We start from the raw sequence: 19,940 nt of genomic DNA, 5'->3' as shown, positions 1-19,940 counted from the left end.
CAAAAGGAACACACCATGTGAGAATGCTGTTTATTGACTACAGCTTAGTGTTCAACACCATAGTGCCCATAAAGCTCATCACTAAGCTAAGGACCCTGGGACTAAACACGTCTGCAACTGGATCCTGGACTTCCTGACGGGCCGCCCCCAGGTGGTAAGGGTAGGCAACAACACATCTGCCACGCTGATCCGCAACACGGGGGTCCTTCAGGGGTGCATGCTTAGTCCTCTCCCGTACTCCCTGTTCACCCAAGGTGCATGGCCAAGCGTGACTCCAACACCATCATTAAGTGTGCTGACAACACAATTGTGGTATGCCTGATCAACGACAACGAAGAGACAGCCTATAGGGAGGAAGTCAGAGACCTGGCAGTGTGGTGCCAGGACAATAACCTCTCCCTTAACATGAGCAAGACAAAGGAGCTGATCGTGGCCCACAGGAAAAGTAGGGCCGAGAATGCCCCCATTCACATCGACGGGGCTGTAGTGGAGCGGGTCGAGAGCTTCAAGTTCCTTGGTGTTCACATCACCAACAAACTATCATGGTCCGAATACACCAAGACAGTCATGAAGAGGGCATGTTAACACCTATCGTCCCTCAGGAGACTGAAAATATTTGGCATGGGTCCCTAGATCCTCAAACAATTATATAGGTGCATCATTGAGAGCATCCTGACAGGTTGCATCACCGCCTGGTATGGCAACTGCTCTGCATCCGACTGCAAGGCGCTACAGAGGGTAGTGCATACGGCCCAGTACATCACTGGAGAATACTCCAGCCACCCAAGTTATAGACTGTTCTCTGCTACCGCACGGCAAGCGGCCCAGGAGACCCAGGTCTAGGTCCTAAAGGCTCCTTAAAAGCTTCTACCCCCAAGCCATATGACATCTGAACAATTAATAAAATGGCTACCCGGACTATTTGCATTTCTTTACACTGCTGCTACTCGCTGTTTATTATCTATGCATATTCACTTTATCCCTACCTACATGTTCATATTGCCTTATTTACCTTGACTAACTTATGCCAACACACATTTACTCGGTACCAGTACCCCCTGTATATAGCCTCATTATTGTTATTCTATTGTGTTACCTTTTTTACTTTAGTTTATTTTGGGCTAGGGGCCAGCATTTTCACGTTTGGATGAAAAGCGTGCCCAGAGTAAACTGTCTGCTACTCAGTCCCAGTTGCTAATATATGCATATCATTAGTATATTTGGATAGGAAACACTCTGAAGGTTCTAAAACTGTTTGAATGATGTCTGTGAGTATAACAGAACTCATATGGCACACAAAAACCTGAGAAAAATCCAACCAGGAAGTGGGAAATCTGAGGTTTGTAGTTTTTCAACTCTTGGCCTATCAAATACAGTGCCTATGGGGTCATATTGCACTTCTCAAGGCTTCCACTAGATATCAACAGTCTTTAGAACCTTGTTTGCTGCTTCTACTGTGAAGTGGGGGTGAATGAGAGGGGATTGAGTAAGGTCCGTCCCAGAGTGCCACGAGCTGACCATGCGCGTTCACGTGATAGTTAGCTTGCGTTCCATTGCATTTCTGAAGACAAAGGAATTCTCCGGTTGGAACATTATTGAAGATTTATGTTAAAAACATCCTAAGATTGATTCTATACTTCGTTTGACATGTTTCTACGGACTGTAACGGAACTTTTTGACTTTTCGTCTGCTCCTAGTGATCGCACGTCATGAATTTGGATTACTGGGCTAAACGCGCTAACAAAAAGGAGGTATTTGGACATAAATTATTAACTTTATTGAACAAATCAAACATTTATTGTGGAACTGGGATTCCTGGGAGTGCATTCTGATGAAGATCATCAAAGGTAAGTGAATATTTATAATGCTATTTCTAACTTCTTGACTCCAACATGGTGGATAGCTGTTTGGGTTGTGTTGGTCTCTGAGCGTCGTACTCAGATTATTGCATGGTGTGCTTTTTCCGTAAAGTTTTTTTGAAAACGGACACAGCGGTGGCATTAACTTCTTATGGCTGCAGGGGCAGTATTGAGTAGCTTGGATGAAAGGTGCACAGAGGTGCCCATAGTAAACTGCTTGCTCCTCAGTCCCAGTTGCTAATATATTAATATTATTATTCGTATTGGATAGAAAACACTCGGAAGTTTCTAAAACTGTTTGAAGGATGTCTGTGAGTATAACAGAACTCATATGGCAGGCAAAAACCTGAGAAAGAATCCAAACAGGAAGTGGGAATTCTGAAGCTGGTCAATTGTCAACCAAGATCCTATTGAATTCAAAGCGAGATATGGATGAGTTTGCACTTCCTACGGCTTCCACTAGATGTCAACAGTCTGTAGAACCTTGTCTGATGCCTCTACTGTGAAGGGGGGCCGAATGAGAGGGGAATTAGTCAGGTCTGCCATGACCTGACCATGCTCTGACCATGCGCGTTCACATGAGAGGGTGCTCCGTTCCATCGCTCATCTGAAGTCAATGTAATTCTCCGGTTGGAATGTTATTCTAGATTTATGTTAAAAACATTCTAAAGATTGATTCAATAAATCGCTTGACATGTTTCTACTGACTGTTACGGAACTTTTGGACATTTCGTCTGCTTTTAGTGAACGCGCTTCCTGACATTGGATTTGTTTAAAAAAATAGCTATTTGGACATAAATGATGGACATTACCGAACAAAACAAGCATTTCTTGTGGAAGTGCACTCCCAAGTGCATTCCGACGAAGATCAGCAAAGGTAAGTGAGGATTTATAATGCTTTTTATGAGTTTTCTTGACTGCACAATTTGGCGGGTAACTGTATGGCTTGCTTTTGTGGCTGAACGCTGTTCCCAGATTATTGAATATTGTGCTTTTGGCGTAAAGCTTTTGAAATCTGACACAGCGGTTGCATTAAGAACAAGTGTATCTTTAATTCTATGTAAAACATGTATCTTTCATCAAAGTTTATGATGAGTATTTCTGTTATTTGACGTGGCTCTGCAATTTCTCCTGATATTTTGGAGTAATTTCTGAACATGGCGCCAATGTAAACTGAGGTTTTTGCATATAAATATTAACTTTATCGAACAAAACATATATGTGTTGTGTAACATGAAGTCCTATGAGTGTCATTTGATGAAGATCATCAAAGGTTAGTGATAAATTTTATCTCTATTTCTCTATTTATCTCTATTTCTTGTGACTCCTGTCTTTGGCTGGAAAAATGATTGTGTTTGTCTGTGATTTTGCGGTGACCTAACATAACCGTTTGTGTTGCTTTTGCTGAAAAGCCTATTTGAAATCGGACACTTTGGTGGGATTAACAACAAGATTACCTTCAAAATGGTATAAGATACATGTATGTTTGAGGAATTTTAATTTTGAGATTTCTGTTGTTTGAATTTGGAGCCCTGCACTTTCACTGGCTGTTGTCATATCATCCCGTTAACGGGATTGCAGCCATAAGAAGTTAAGGAGAAGTATATCTTTAATTCTGTGAATAACACTTGTATCTTTTATCAATGTTTATTATGAGTATTTCTGTAAATTGATGTGGCTCTGTGCAAATTCACGGGATGTTTTGGAGGCAAAGCCAAATGTAAACTGAGGTTTTTGGATATAAATATGAACTTGATCGAACAAAACATACATGTATTGTGTAACATGTTGGAGTGTCATCTGATGAAGATCATCAAAGGTTAGTGATTAATTTTATTTCTATTTCTGCTTTTTGTGACTCCTCTCTTTGGTTGGAAAATCGCTGTATGCTTTCTGTGACTAGTTGCTGACCTAACATAATGATATGTTCTGCTTTTGCCGAAAAGCCTTTTTGAAATCGGACACTGTGGTTGGAATAACGAGAATTGTATCTTTAAAATGGTGTCTAATACTTGTATGTTTGAGAAATTTGAATGAGATTTCTGTTGGTTGAATTTGGTGTCTGCAATTTCATTGGCTGTCCGCTAGCGGAACACCGGTCCTAGACAATAATAATAATATTATATTTTCTTAACTCTTATTTTCTTAAAACTGCATTGTTGGTTAAGGGCTTGTAAGTAAGCCTTTCACGGTAAGGTCTACACCTTATTGGCGCATGTGACATAAAATTTGATTTGATTTGACACACCTGTGGTGGTGACCCCAGAGAAGACCCAGCACTGTCCGTATTTGACAGGCAGGCCTCCATCCTTTTGGTATTTCTTCAGGATCTCCACACTGCCATTCCAGGCTGTGGGGGAAACTCCTCCTACATAGTTCCCTGACCAATTCCCTGCCAGGACCCCATTGTCATCTTGGGCGTTGATCTGGATCGCAACAAAGGGAGAGACAGTTTTGTCTTCAATAAGATAAAATACAGCAGCATGTGGTTGTTTTTATTTAACCAGGTAGGTCACTGAGTAATGGTCATGACATGAACATCAACATACCTCAACATAATTCAGATAAATAAACGGGAAAGTCTGTGGAGTATGAGAAATAGGTTGTATGTTCACTACTGGAGGTCATATAAGTTGACAGGTAACTCACCATGGCAGATATGACTCTGACCACGTTGACAGGGTCCCCTCTACCAGGCGGAGGGATCTCACTCTTCTCCAGCACATAGAGACAGGCCTCCAGCATCCCCTCAAGGAACTGAACAGAACAGAGAGTGGGAAACAGACAGACAGGGAGAGATGGAAGACATGATAGGGGTCAACCAATGAATACATGACTTGTATTCTGTGGTTAATAAATGACTTAAATGACTGTGGTTTTCAGAATGACTGGAATTCGCCGAAAGACTTCATCGCGACCAGACTTGACTTTGAATTCCCTCCCTGTCTCGTACTTGTCCGTAGTTCCATGTGCGATCTCCAATCTGTTTCTCTGTGCCGTAGTAGAGTCTTCCTGTGTCATTCAGCACATACTCCTTCTTCTCCTCCTCATCATCCATGTACACTGTGTCATCTTAGGTGGAGTGGGAAGAGGGACAAAGATTAGGTATACATTTATCAGTTATGCATTGCAAAAATTATTTCTGTTTTTCTTAACATTTCTGAAATGTAATCTGGTGTAAAGTCCACAACACAGTCATATCTGCCACAAATAACTATTTTGATAAACACCGGGGGGAATCAGACAGAGAGGCAAGGATAGGGTTCACTGTTATTTGCTGAATATCTGGACCATACAAAGCAGGGAGAGTGAGTGTGGCCAGGAGAGGGTTAATCACTACTAGCAAAATGTCTGGACTTCACAAAGCAGGGAGAAGGTTTACTAGTACTAGAGGCCAGAATAGGTTTAAATGTTGCTCACTGAGGGGCCTTGCTCATTTAGAGGAAAAGGGCTGGATTGTGTGAAACATCCTAAATGGATAATACAGGATGGAGTAAGGGCCCTATGGGAATATCTGGTTCTCTCTTTTCCATCCGTTTGTTGTCTTTACTGACCACATGGATGTGATTATCTGTGTGAGACACTGTGAAACAGGAGAAAGCTGTTGGGAGGAGGGATAAGAAGAAAGGGAGGCAGAGGAAAAAAGCTAGGGGGGGGGGCGGAGGGAGTGAGAACTAGCAGAAGGGGCAGAGTGGTTAAACGAAATGTTTGGGAGCAGTGGTCAAGATGGGATGTGGGAAGGAAGAGGTACAAAAAGGCTACACAAACTAATGGCGGGAGAGGACGCTATAAAGAGGGAGTGGTAGAATCGCAAGGAGGGAGGGAGGAAGGGCAGAGATTGTGTAGAGGTTTTATGGGAGGAGGTACAGTATAGATTTGAGCTGTTGACAGGATCTAGCAGCTGAGATTTGGCTGGTTTTACTCCTTAATAAACATCTACAGCACGTAGAGAGAGAGAGAGAGAGAGAGAGAGAGAGAGCAAGGGAGGGAGAGAGCAAGGGAGGGAGAGCAGATTGCCTCCAGCAGCTGTATTACTGTCATATACTCCTACGGCGCAAGGCAGTTTGTACAGGAATTGCGCAGAAGTTCTCTTGTTTTAACTCCAGAAACCTCAAAATACAGGGTTGATTGAAAAGGCAATATAGCAACATAAGGGAAAACAGGCCAAGCAGGCCAACATGTGAATTGGCAAAGACCAGAGCCCCAAGCAAATGTACGTGTGGTCTTGACGTGCAACCAGAGAATGAAACAAACTTTCTGGGTCACACTGGGTCAAGCTGTAACTTTATGATGGATAGCAGCACATTATTGGGCAGTGAGCTGAGTTTCCCGCCTATGTGCAAATTAGCGCTTCTCTGATAGACCAAGAGGCTAAATAGAGCACAGTCCAGGAGCCAGCCTCTGTTAGACACTGAGGGTACAAAACATTAGGAACACCTGGTCTTTCCATGACATAGAAGGTGAATCCAGGTGAAAGCTATGATCCCTTATTAATGTCACCTGTTTAATCCACTTCAATCAGTGTAGATGAAGGGGAGGAGACAGGTTATAGAAGGATTTTTAAGCCTTGAGACAATTGAGACATGGATTGTGTGTGTGGCATTCAGAGGGTGAATGGGCAAGAAAAAATATGTAAGTGCCTTTGGTATGGCAGTAGGTGCCAGGCGCACCGGTTTGTGTCCAGAACGGCAACGCATCTGGGTTTTTCACGCTCAACAGTTTCCCGTGAGTAACAAGAATGGTCCACCACCCAAAGGACATCCAGCCAACTTGACATAACCGTGGGAAGCATTAGAGTTAACATGGGCCAGTATCCCGATGGAACTCTTTCGACACCTTGCACTCCATGCCCTGACTTATTGAGGCTGTTCTCAGGGCAAAAGGGGGTGCAAGTCAATATTTGGAAGCTGTCCCTAATGTTTTGTACACTCAGTGTATAAACCCTAGCTCTTTTGAACTCTGCGTCTACTATGTGATCTGTCACTTGGTCCTGGTGTTTAGATTGGGCCATAGGTCTGTTCCTATAGCGATGGAATAACAACATTGAAACATTAGACTTATATACAGCATTGAAGCTGAACTGTGATACAATGGAATACCTTTGTTTGACCCACTGTGTCAACTTTAGGTGAGCACGGGGGTGGGGTTGGCACTTCAGTGGCAATGGTATGGTCCTTAACGTGCAGACCTTGCCCAATATTTATTTTTCTCCCCCTTCTCTCTCATGCCTTCCTCCCTCATTTCCCAACAGTCTTTACCTTCACACCAGGGGTTGAACAGCATGACGATGTCTCTCCTGGGGTCGTGTGTGGTTGCAGACTCGCCCTTTGGAGACTCCACCGTCACGGTGAGCTTGTACTGGCCAATCACAGCTTTGGCGTGCGAGTTGACGGACAGCTTGATCCTGTTGCCGTTCCGCTCCACTATCTTGGCCTCCCAGCGGTCGTCCTCCAGCTCTTCCACCAGTTGAATGATGACGTGCGTGTTCTTTGACACCATGGGGAGGGGTCCTGTCAGACACGTTAGTAAACGGTTTGTCAGGTTATCATTTATGGCCATCATAAGCTTGTGCCAAATGGCGCCCTTATATAGTGTAGTGCACTATAGGGAATTGTTAGTGGAATTAAATAATTCCTCTAATGTAGTCATTAATTAAATTCAATCTGTCTATTTATAAGAATTTGTAAGATACTTATTAACATAAAATAGACAGGATACAGTCTTATTAAAATTAGATAATAGTGTTTATTCTCGGAGCACGCTGCCATTTGATCATAAACACAGGTTTATATACAAGATATGACGTCATAGGTTACAGAATAAGTCTCATTGTCCTGACAAATAGAAAACAGGTTCAAAAGTGCATTCCAACTTCACAGCACACACACATGACACATAATATAATCAATTATCCTGAAGGCTCACTATAATTTATTACCACTTTAGCAGACAACTCAAGATAATGGAAGACCTAAAAAGTTACCCACAGCCTTATCTAAACATCTCAGGGCTAAGTTGGGTCAGTTCAACCATAGTTTAATGACCCTTTCTGCTTACTTTATAACCCACAACACAAATCTCTTTTCACCAGGCGTGCAGAGTTCAATTAGTTATAGTTTTATCTAAAGCTAGAATTTGTTTTAACTATTTATTAACAAAATTCCTAACAGGAATAGAGGAGCCATTTCAGGTAAAGCTTCAGGGAGATTGAAGAAGTGTAATATTGGTTGAATATCATTGTAATAACAGTGTAGTGGTGCCTGAAACCCATCTCAACAAACTATGCAGTGTTCAGGACCATTGTGTTACTCCAAAAGATCGCCGTAAAGATTGATTGTTCTCTTATCTCTGATGGAAACCGTACCAACCCACATCAAATTCCTACTGCACCTTTCTTGGACTTAAGCCCTCACTCTTCACACAGAAAAAGTCCACAATACACACGCAATAATTGAAACCTGCTTTCAGTAAAATACACCATACGCACACACTAGTTTATGCACACACGCACACACATGGCTAACAGCTGCACTTGACTGGCACACACATTCTATTGCAGAGGCAGGAATCACATTCACCACATAACCAGAGGGATGGAAATTCCAATACCGTCACACTCCACTTGGCAAATGCCAATGCTGACTATTTATACAGAGTGAATGTGTGTGTAATTGCATGTGTGAAACAGCAAGAGAAAGCTCTGCAAACTATACCAGTTAAACACTGTCTTGAATTGAATTGACCTTAAAAGAGTTGAAATAAAGGTAAGATAGTGGAATGACAACGAGCGGCCTTTAAAGGTAATGTGTAGTCTGCTGTGCAGGAACGTGAGAAAACCACAGTATCCACACCACTGTAACTCAGAGCCTGTTGTGCCAGAGAGTGACAGTGCCAAAACCAAATGTAAACCACAAGTGTGTCACTGTTATGCAGTTCAGTTCAGCTTAGGTAAACAGAGCTTAGTACTGTGAAAACTCCATTGAGAGCAAATACACAGAACGTCTTCACACATACAGTGGAGTCTGAAGTTATTGACACCCTTGATAAAGATGAGCCAAAATTTACCGTATCACATAAATAATTGAAATACTGAGCTATGTTGTATGCTCAAAACATATGGGAGAATATATCATTTTATACTAATACAACTGCTCAGAGAGAGATTTTGTTTATCAAGTACTCATTTTGATATTCTTCGTCTGTGGTCACCGACTGCCCTCTTCAATTCAAACCACAGGTTTTCAATGCGATTCAAGAGATGGCAATTGCAAAATGTTGATTTTGTGGTCAACTATTTCTTTGTGGATTTCGATGTGTGCTTGGTGTTATGGTCTTGCTGGAAGATCCACTTGCTGCCAAGTTTCCTGGCAGAGGCAAAGTTCACGATGCTGTTGACCTTAACAAGGGCCCCAGGACCAGTGGAAGCAAAATAGACCCATAACATCCAGGGGTGTGTATTCATGGTTGCCAAGGGAAGCCAGACTTCCCCCAAAAAATGTACCAAGAAATTAAAAAATTATTTTGTCTCTCTGTGTTTCATAATTCTCCAATTCGCAAGAGGCTGAATTTATCTCACCAGAAAAAGCATCTCAGTGAGCAAAACAGTGTCCCTCTGTATCTGTATGTGTAGCCCATCTATCTGATGCTGTCTGGTCAAAAAGAGTATGGCATTGTTGCCGCCTGTAGCATTGAATGCAAGGAAAGTCAGCGAGCATTTGGCCTCCCTTTATAAAATAAAAGCCAATCAGCGTTGAGCTAATCTGAGCTCAACTGAATGGTTCTGGCGCACCAAAAAAAGGGTCAAGGGCCCATATCTTACCAATCACATCAAAAGCCATATGTCATTGACCAAATTTGTAAAAATGATTGCAACTCGCTGTGTTGTTGTCCTTTGATGGCTAGCTAGCTAAAATTGGCCCTTTCCTAAATTAGCAATGGATGGAGATAGAGATTTGGACTTGTGGTTTTACTTAATTCTCTGTTCAGGCCAATGATTATGACTGTGATTCTGATCCAACCATAAATTCATACATTGTGTCTCTGGCTTGAGAGGATAGAAGTTCAATATGTAGCTAGATGTAGTGGACTAATGTTCATATTTGGATGTAGTCGATCACAGTGCCATCCGTTTTGTCACCAACGCCCCATATACTATCCACCACTGCGGCCTGTATGCTCTAGTTGGCTGGCCCTCACTACATATTCGTCACCAAACCCACTGGCTCCAGGTCATCTATAAGTCCTTGCTAGGTAAAGCCCCACCTTATCTCAGCTCACTGGTCACCATAGCAACACCCACCCATAGCACGTGCTCCAGCAGGTATATTTCACTGGTCATGACCAAAGCCAACACTTACTTTGGCCGCCTTTCCTTCCAGTTCTCTGCTGCCAATGACTGGAACGAATTTACCTCATCCCCATATTGTTACTTGTCCTCTTGCTATTTTGCACCCCAGTATCTCTACTTGCACATCATCATCTGCACATCTATCACTCCAGTGTTAATGCTAAATTGTAATTATTTTGCCTCTATGGCCTCTATGGCCTATTTATTGCCTCTTCTACGTTTGCACACATAGATTTTTCTATTGTGTTATTGTTTGTTTATGTGTAATTCTGTGTTGTTGTTTTTGTCACACTTTATCTTTGCCAGGTCGCAGTTGTAAATGAGAACTTGTTCAATAAATAAATAACAATTATTTATTTCTGCAATATTCAATTGGTAGTTAAGGTCTTGTTGGACTCGGGAGAGGCAAAGGTGCTGTGTGTCCTCTGAAACACAACCCAGCCAAGCTGCACTGCTTCTTGACACAATGCTCATTTAACCAGGAAGCCAGCCACACCAATGTGTCGGAGAAAACACCATACACCTGGCGACCGTGTCAGCGTGCATTGCGCCCGGCCCACCACAGGAGTGGCTAGAGCACAATGAGACAAGGACAACCCAGCCAGCCAGCCAAACCCTCCTCTAACCCAGACAATGCTGGCCAATTGTGTGCTGCCTCACAGCCAGCTGCAACACAGCCTGGGATCGAACCAGGATCGGAAGTGATGCAGTGCCTTAGACCGCTGCGCCACTCGGGAGGCCTTAGTAGGCTAATGTTAACTAGCTGGCCCATCATTGCCAATGAAAGGAAGTTAGGCTAGCGAGCAAACATGAACTTGATTGACCATGCTTTGGGTCATGTAACTGTTTGTTAAATGCAATATGCTTTGTGGACTCCACCGGACAGATGTTGCTCTCCGGTTTTGTGATGAAAAAGGTGTGGTTGAATTTATTCTGCAGCTGTGTCTTCTTATTGTCTCGGCCTTAGGCTTATATATCACGGTGGCAAGGCATATGAACTAACAGGTTATGGAGTGGCGCAGTGGTCTAAGACAAGAGGTGTCACTGCAGTACCTGGTACGAATCCAGGCTGCATCACATCCAGCTGTGATTGGGAGTCCCGTAGGGCGGTGCACAATTGGCCAAGTGTAGTCCGGGTTTGGTTGTTATTGTAAATTAGAATGTGTTCTTTACTGACTTGCCTCAGTTAAATAAAAAATAGGTTAAAAAAAAATTGCAAACTATGCAATTATCACAACATATAGGTTGTAATATATATATTTTTTTCCTGGCTTGGCTTCCTCAGTGATATTACCCACTCAAAGCTACTGGTAACATCAAAGATCCACCACCATATTTTACAGTAGGTATGGGGTTATTTTCTTCTTATGCATCCTGATTTCGACGTTAAACCCACCACTGGTGTGTGTGGCCAAAGAGCTCTATTTTCATGTAATCTGACCATAGCTGTCACGCCCTGACCGTAGAGAACTTTTTATGTCTCTATGTTTGGTCAGGGTGTAATTTGGGTGGGCGTTCTATGTTCATTTTCTATGTTTTGTATTTCTTTGGTTTTGGCCGGGTGTGGTTCTCAATCAGAGGCAGCTGTCTATCGTTGTCTCTGATTGAGAACCATACTTAGGTAGCTTTTCCCCACCAATGCTTTGTGGGTAGTTGTTTTCTGTTTTTTTGTCTTCACCAGACAGAACTGTTTCGTGTTGTTACATTTTGTTATTTTGTCTCAGTGTTCAGTTTTTTTATAAGTAATCATGAACACTTCCCACGCTGCACTTTGGTCCACACCTTCTTCATACGACGGACGTTACAATAGCACCCGTTTCAACCCAAGTGCCAATGCCGTATAGCAAACTCCAGGTGTTTACATTTGTTGGATGACATGAAAATAGAGCTCTTTGGCCACGCACACCAGTGTTGGGTTTGGCGTTGAAATGAGAATGCATAAGAGTCTTTCTATAAGTAAAGGGACCAATGTGTGACATCAGGGTCAACATTTCAAAATGGTTTGATATACATTTAAATATGATTTTCTTGTAGCTTCACATGTGTAGTTACAGGAATAAGAGTCTAGATTTAGGCACAATGATACCATGACTCCTAGCAACAACAAATCATCTACATGTCATTCAAAATGTCACATGAAACATATTCTTTGTCATGCCTCGTAGTCAGGGCTGTTTGTGCTTTAGTCAACTTCTCTATCAATTATAGACATGCTAAACCTATTAAAAAAAAATTATATATATATATAAAAACAACAGCATTTCTATATTTGTAATAGTTGATATAATAATTTAATACAATAATATAATACAATGGGTTCTGTCAACAAAATTATTCGACAATAATAACCAATAATGAAATCATTATAATCAGTCAACTCTTCAAGTAGTGTTTGTGTGTGAAAACTAGACATCATGCCCTTGCTTCCTCTGTCCTTGTTTCCTCCACTCCTTGCCTTTCCTTGAAAGTGCATTGGAGCCCAATGTGGTTTGAGAGGGAGGTGAGCAATGGAGGAAACAAAGGGAGAATCTCAATTGCATTTCATTCATTCCTTAAGTCCTCTCTCCTCGCCTCCTTTTCAAGACCCATCGGATAAGAAGGTGAGAGGGGCGGGACCTCTGACCTTTTCATCCAATGGGTTTTGAGAAAGAGACAAGGAGAGAGAATGCAACGAATCAAGGAAATGCAATTGAGGACAGAGGAAGCAAGTACTTGACAGCTATTACATATTTTTGGACAGGGTCAGACTGACTGACAGACTGAGCTACCATAATACCTATGGCCTGTCCAGAAACAACCCCTAACCCCTACTGCCCAGTCTAGACACTTCTGGAGATCTGAGAGGGATTGATAGGTGGTGACATGGTGAGAGCACCACCTTACCCTCTGACAGGCTTGGTGGAATTTTGGCGGTATTGCCTACACCTGTCCAATTCTCTCAGATCTCCACAAGTGTCTAGGGGTAGGGGCTAGGGGTTGTTTCTGGACAGGATCGCACAACCCTTCGGGTGTGTGGTGGACCTACATCCCAACACTTGAGGAATTGCTTGGCTGTTTAATTCCATTGTTAGACATACGAATTTGCACAGGTGTAAGCTGGACACACCCACAGCACCCTATCAGACTGATCAGACAGGTCTGGGTGTCTGGAGACCTGCTGTAAACAGTGAACGGATATACAGTACCAGTCAAACGTTTGGACACACCTACACATTCAAGGGTTTTTCTTTATTTTTTACTATTTTCTACATTGTAAAAATAATAGTGAAGACATCAAGATGATGAAATAACACATATGGAATCATGTAGTAACCAAGAAAGTGTTAAACAAATCCAAATATTTTTTATATTTGAGATTCTTCAAGGTAGCCACCCTTTGCCTTGATGACAGCTTAGCACACTGTTGGCATGCTCTCAACCAGCTTCATGAGGTAGTCACCTGGAAGATATTTCAATTAACAGGTGTGCCTGTTTTGGTAAAAGCTGAGGGATGGGGCTAGAGAAATGTAACCACTCTCAGATGAATACACAGAGCAAGGACTGACCATCCATGATTTCAACATTATTGTTTTAACCATGCTATGAAGCAGTGTTATTTACGTTTACAAAGTCTAAAAACATAGGAGAAAAACAAGCTTATATTTTGGGTTCTCAAGGAGTGATAGTTGAACTAAACTCATGAGGCATTTATAAGTTATATTCTTCAAGAATCAATGGATATATATTATTCCAAGTCCAAAAATGGATGTAGCAACTACATTTAAGTCATGCATGTGTCCATTAGGCATAAGGATTTTCTTTTTTTTATCAGCATGATTTAGATTGAGCAATAAAAGCCACACTTTATTCTATAGGCTGGGATTCGCACTATGCAGCTGTTGCAAGAGTGCATTTTTCACTGGCTGTCCACTGGTTTCAAAAACAATGATTGATAGGCAGCTTAAACTTGTTGAATTCAACCATTATTGACTTCAAATACACATTTAGATTTGTGAACAGCCATCCACAACAACCACAATCCGTAAAGCGCAAATAGCTAAATGAGAGAGCAGCAGTGTGATTCACATCAATGCCCTATGTAAATATCATTAATAAGTGAAATCCGTATCGCCATAGTCTACACCACTGCTGTCATCCTTACCTCCAAGCGTTTATTCAACAGCAGTCGCACCTTTGGAAGACATGGCTTGGACTGTAGCCTACAAAAGCCTATTCCTGCTCTTTCAAACGCGATCCATCGAACCCATTTGGTGTGTCATCATAGCGTGACTTGTGGTCAGACTCCCTTTTTTCAATGCTGATTTGTAATGTTATTGAGAAAACAGAGAAATGCCAAAGATTTTTTTCCGCAATCATCTTTTCTGAATATAAAAGTGATTTTCTAAGTAATCATCTAGTTTTTCGAAAGTATCTGTTAACTCATAAAAAATATTTTTGCTGGTAATTTAACGAATTACAGTTACCGTTTTTTTTAGTAATCCCCAACCATGGCCCTAGCTATAGTTAGTCAGTGGTTAGTCACATCTAACTAGTCAGTGGTTGCACATCTAACTAGCTGGAATGAAGAAAAGGTGTGACATGCAAATACAGTACCAGTCAAAAGTTTGGACACACCTACTCATTCAAGGGTTTTTCTTTATTTTCACTATTTTCTGCTTTGTAGAAGGCCTAGGAAATAACACATATGGAATCATGTAGTAACCAAAAAAGTTAAGGTTAACGTTTTTCGTCATGAATTTGGAGACAGCTCTGCAGAGTGGTCACTAGCTGGCACTGCCACAAAGTCATAAAATATGATTTTAAACATAACCCTGACCTTAACCCTAACTTTAACCACACTGCTAACCTTAATGCCTAACCTTAACCTTAAAAGGGATAATCCACCCCCAGAAAAAATAACAATTTCCCCCATAATTAAGTGGTCTGTCTGGAAATCTTGTAGGAATGCATCATAGCTACATGGTTCTCATCACTGTGGATAACACACTATCACATTTCATAACGCTTTTTAAATAATTACCTGCACTCCAGATCGCCAAATAAGCCCATTTCAGTGGTGGTCGGTGCCATTTGAAATGAGGGAGGACGATTTTGTTTTTCATGAGCATGGCCTTCTATTATGACTGTCATTCATATTATATTCACCCAGTTCAATGTACATTGAGAGGTTTAGGCTACTACATGATACTCATTTTCCCTATACCCATAATGAGGTTGCTACAACCTAACATATAAATGACGGTTTACAACGTAGATGCACACAGGTCGAGAGAAAAATGTGAGGTGACACATTCAATACCGCCTTGCACACTCTTGCCTGCATCTAGCTGATCTAGGGTGTAATTATAACTCCAACAGTTACAAACAAGAGTTTCTATTGGACAAATTCCAGTATGTTTATCACCGTTCCATTTGCTTCCATTTAATAAATGTTTTTCAACAGAATCACATATAAACGCAGTACAGTTTCATAGCAGCCACGTTGTATTCCTTCTCGCATCTACAGGCGCTCCTCCTCTCACCTTTTCCCTTCCCTTGTGTACTTCAATGCACAACACATAAGCTGTGTGTGACCAACCAAGCTAAAAAAACTTCCCAAGCCAAACCATATCATAACAATCATGCAGTACAGTATACAGTCAGTAAGCAGTTTAGCAGTTACACCGGCAGGCACTGGTGGCAGTATATTTATAAAACATTTTCCACACCTGGTAGTTTGGTGGATGGGACCAACAGCTCTCTTTAACCTAGAGGGAAACCAGTGGTTCCATCTCCTTTATACCATGTTTATTGTAGGATGACAATGTCTGTATTTTCAATTTCTTTGATGAAGTCTGGGTTCCTGCTCTTTAGGCCAAAGGAGGACCTCAGACCTTGTATATTCCAGGATGAGATTGTAAAAGCTTTGTGTTCCATAGTGTCCAGTGTTGATTTTGTGAGGTTAAGGTCCAGACCATTACAGTAGGTGTGAGCAGAGCATGTTGAGCATGTGATACATACCTCTTAGGTCGCAGAATGGGGCTTGGGCAGGTGTAATATTGGGGGTTGGGCCTGTTGCTCTGCTCACGGCCTGGACATATGTCCTGCTGTCATGTTGAGATCCCTGCCGCAGGGGTGGGGGGCATGGGTTGGGCAGAAGGAGTGTAACCGATGTGAAATGGCTAGCTAGTTAGCGGTGGTGCGCGCTAATAGCATTTCAATCGGTGACGTCAATCGCTTTGAGACCTTGAAGCCGGGTCACGGCACCAATGTAACAGTTTAACTTTAGTCCGTCCCCTCGCCCCGACCTGGGCGCGAACCAGGGACCCTCTGCACACATCAACAACAGTCACCCACAAAGCATCGTTACCCATCGCTCCACAAAATCCACGGCCCTTGCAGAGCAAGGGGAATCACTACTTCAAGGTCTCAGAGCAAGTGACATCACCGATTGAAAGGCTATTAGCGCGCACCATCGCTAACTAGCTAGCCATTTCACATCCGTTACAGGAGCATAGGTCTGATATGGGGGGGGCTATATAGAGTGTGGCCAGGGTTTGCTTGTGGTGGTCTTAGCTGGTTGGGGTATGGCTGGTGATGCAGTGGTCTGGGTGTAGGTCCTCTTGACGTGGGTTCTCTCAGTGCAGGTCCTTTAGGAGGGGGTCTTGCAAGTCTGGGAGGGTGTCTCGCTGGTCTGGGCGGGGTGTCCGTTGCTCTCTTGTTCCTGTGAGGTGCTGGGGCTATGGTTGAGGTTGACGTCCTTCAGGGTCCTGGTAAAAGTTGGGATTGCTGCCTTGTAAAGGCGAACCTGGTCGTAAAGGCTGTTCAAGTCCAGGGTGGAGTGGTGGGCCAGGTAGACATTAGGTTTTGAGGCAAAGTCTTGCTGGTCTGTTTTGTGGGTTTGTTCTGTCTGTATTGTGTGGACTAGCTCTCTCACCTATTTGAGCAGCTAACCAATCGCTGCAGCTGTACATAGCCCATCTGTAAATAGCCCATCCAATCTATCTACCTCATCCCCATATTGTTTTTTTATTTACTTTTCTGCTCTTTTGCACACCAGTATTTCTACTTGCACATCATCATCTGCACATCTATCCCTCCAGTGTTAACTTGCTAAATTGTAATTACTTCGCTACTATGGCCTATTTATTGCCTTACCTTCTCACGCCATTTGCACACACTGTATATAGACTATAGACTATTTATATATATGTTTTTTTAAATTGGCGCAGCCATATCCTGCACCATTACTGTCCCAGACTTGCAGACGTTGACAGAGGTTGTTTGAATTTCCTCAAAGTCTAGTATTCTAAGTTTCCACCCTGGGCCAATACCCTCTCTCTTGACATAGGTGTAGTGTGCTCTTATAGCACTTTGCCATGACAGGGGATGGTCTGTGTGGAAAATGAAGTTGCTAAAGGTTCCCCTCTTCGTAGCAGTCAGTAGCTAGTGTCTCTGGATTGTCTTTGAAAAGCTTTTTTTTGTACTTATTCTGTCCGCGTATTGTTATTTTCAATATCCATGGGGGTACCTTATTGTAATAACTACTGGACAGGGATATGCCATGGGGGCTTCAAAGTCCTCTACATTTGGTTGGGGGGAGGGGGGGGGGGCTGTGGAACTCTCCTGCCATTGTTAGGTTCAATAGTTTTCACACCTCTCACTTCACACTTCAGTGCTAATTGATCAGGTCAGTTTCTTTCAAAGCAGCTTGGTAGCTTTGTTTTATTTTTTTTTATTTTTTTATTTCACCTTTATTTAACCAGGCAGGCTAGTTGAGAACAAAATCTAATTTCAACTGCGACCTGGCCAAGATAAAGCAAAGCAGTTCGACACATACAACAACACAGAGTTACACATGGAATTGTAACGGTAGTCCTCCTCCTCTTCAACCGAAGAGGAGGAGTAGTGATTGAACCAAGGCGCAGCGGGTTGTGAACACATAATTTATTTAAAGAAAAGACGAAAACACAAACTTCACTATAAACTAACAAAACAACAAACGGAGTAGACAGACCTGGACGACGAACTTACATTTAACACGAAGAACGCACAAACAGGGAAAATAGACTACACAAAATGACGATGTACAAAACAAACCGAACAGTCCCGTATGGTGCGACAAACACTGACACAGGAGACAACCACCCACAACAAACACTGTGAAACAACCTACCTAAATATGACTCTCAATTAGAGGAACGCCAAACACCTGCCTCTAAGAGCCATACCAGGCAACCCTTAAACCAACATAGAAACAGAAAACATAGAATGCCCACCCAAACTCACGTCCTGACCAACTAACACATACAACAAACTAACAGAAATAGGTCAGGAACGTGACAGGAATAAACAAACATACATTCAATAATACAGTAGAAAAAAAGTCTATATTCATTGTGTGCAAATGAGGTAAGACAAGGGAGGTACTGCAATAAATAGGCCATGGTGGCGAAGTAATTACAGTAAAGCAATTAAACACTGGAATGGTAGATGTACAGAAGATGAATGTGCAAGTAGAGATACTGGGGTGCAAAGGAGCAATAAATAGGATACATAAATAAATAAATAAATACAGTATTGGGATGAGGTAGTTGGATGGCCTTTTTACAGATGGGCTATGAACAGGTGCAGTGATTTGCTTTGGGGGGAAGTTGGCTTTGGGGTGAGATATACCTGCTGGAGCGCGTGCTACGGGTGGGTGCTGCTATGGTGACCAGTGAGCTGAGATAAGGCGCGGCTTTACCTAGCAAAGACTTGTAGATGACCTGGAGCCAGTGGGTTTGGCGACGAGCATGAAGCGAGAGCGTACAGGTCGCAGTGGTGGGTAGTATCTGGGGCTTTGGTGACAAAACGGATGGCACTGTGATAGACTGCATCCAATTTGTTGAGTAGAGTGTTGGAGGTTACTTTGTAAATGACATCGCCGAAGTCGAGGATCAGTAGGATGGTCAGTTTTACGCGGGTATGTTTGGCAGCATGAGTGAAGGATGCTTTGTTGTGAAATAGGAAGCCGATTCTAGATTACATTTTGGATTAAAGATGTTTAATGTGAGTCTGGAAGGAGAGTTTACAGTCTAACCAGACACCTAGGTATTTATAGTTGTCCACATATTCTAAGTCAGAACCGTCCAGAGTAGTGATGCTGGACGGGTGGGCAGGTGCGGGGCAGCGATTGGTTGAAGAGCATGCATTTAGTTTTACTTGCATTTAAGAGCAGTTGGAGGCCACGGAAGGAGAGTTGTATGGCTTTGAAGCTCGCCTGGAGGTTAGTTAACACAGTTGCAAAAGAAGGGCCAGAAGTAATAAACAGTAGCCTTATTTATTAAGCTTTATATAACAAAATTACCTAGAGAATATTGTATTTTACTTTTTGGCTTCAGAAGTAGCTTCAGACTGAATATTACTCACTCAGTTTTGTGTTGGATGGTTTTTCCACAGTCTGCTGTGTTTCTGCAGCAGGTTTTGGTTTGTTAGAAGTTTCTTCTTGATATTCCTTGGTAGTAATAGTCCATTCAGGTAATTTTGTCCAAAATCAAGGTTTTAGGTATGGAATTGTGATTTGGATTGAAGGTTTTGATGTTGAGGTTAGTATCCTGCATAAGTCCTAGTGAAAAAAAATCACGTTTATCTACATTTATCCAACTCTAATTCTATATTTTTGCAGAAGAACTCAGGAGCCCATGTTCTCTAGTGTCTCTGTTAGTGTCCTCTTGTCTGGACCTCATTACTACAGAGGTTTAGAATGTGAAGAC

The 19,940-nt window shown here is 42.3% G+C and overlaps 1 protein-coding gene across 2 annotated transcripts in view; it reads right to left on the bottom strand.

Moving 5' to 3' along the window:
- Positions 1-19,940, bottom strand: part of LOC129824271 (protein-glutamine gamma-glutamyltransferase K-like) — a 50,666-nt gene that overhangs the window by 16,474 nt on the left and 14,252 nt on the right. For both annotated transcript variants that reach the window (XR_008754730.1, XM_055883798.1), the window contains exons 4-7: positions 7,118-7,369; positions 4,813-4,931; positions 4,509-4,616; positions 4,108-4,285 (exon numbers count right to left, since the gene is read on the bottom strand). Coding sequence is in view for 1 of the 2 variants with exons in the window: in XM_055883798.1 (XP_055739773.1) it covers positions 4,108-4,285; positions 4,509-4,616; positions 4,813-4,931; positions 7,118-7,369 (657 nt within the window). In the remaining variant the exon portion in view is untranslated. The remainder of the gene's footprint in view (positions 1-4,107; positions 4,286-4,508; positions 4,617-4,812; positions 4,932-7,117; positions 7,370-19,940) is intronic.

This window comes from Salvelinus fontinalis, chromosome 26 (genome assembly GCF_029448725.1).
Source record: "Salvelinus fontinalis isolate EN_2023a chromosome 26, ASM2944872v1, whole genome shotgun sequence".
NCBI lineage: Eukaryota > Metazoa > Chordata > Actinopteri > Salmoniformes > Salmonidae > Salvelinus > Salvelinus fontinalis.
This window is presented reverse-complemented; position numbering and strand designations above follow the sequence as displayed.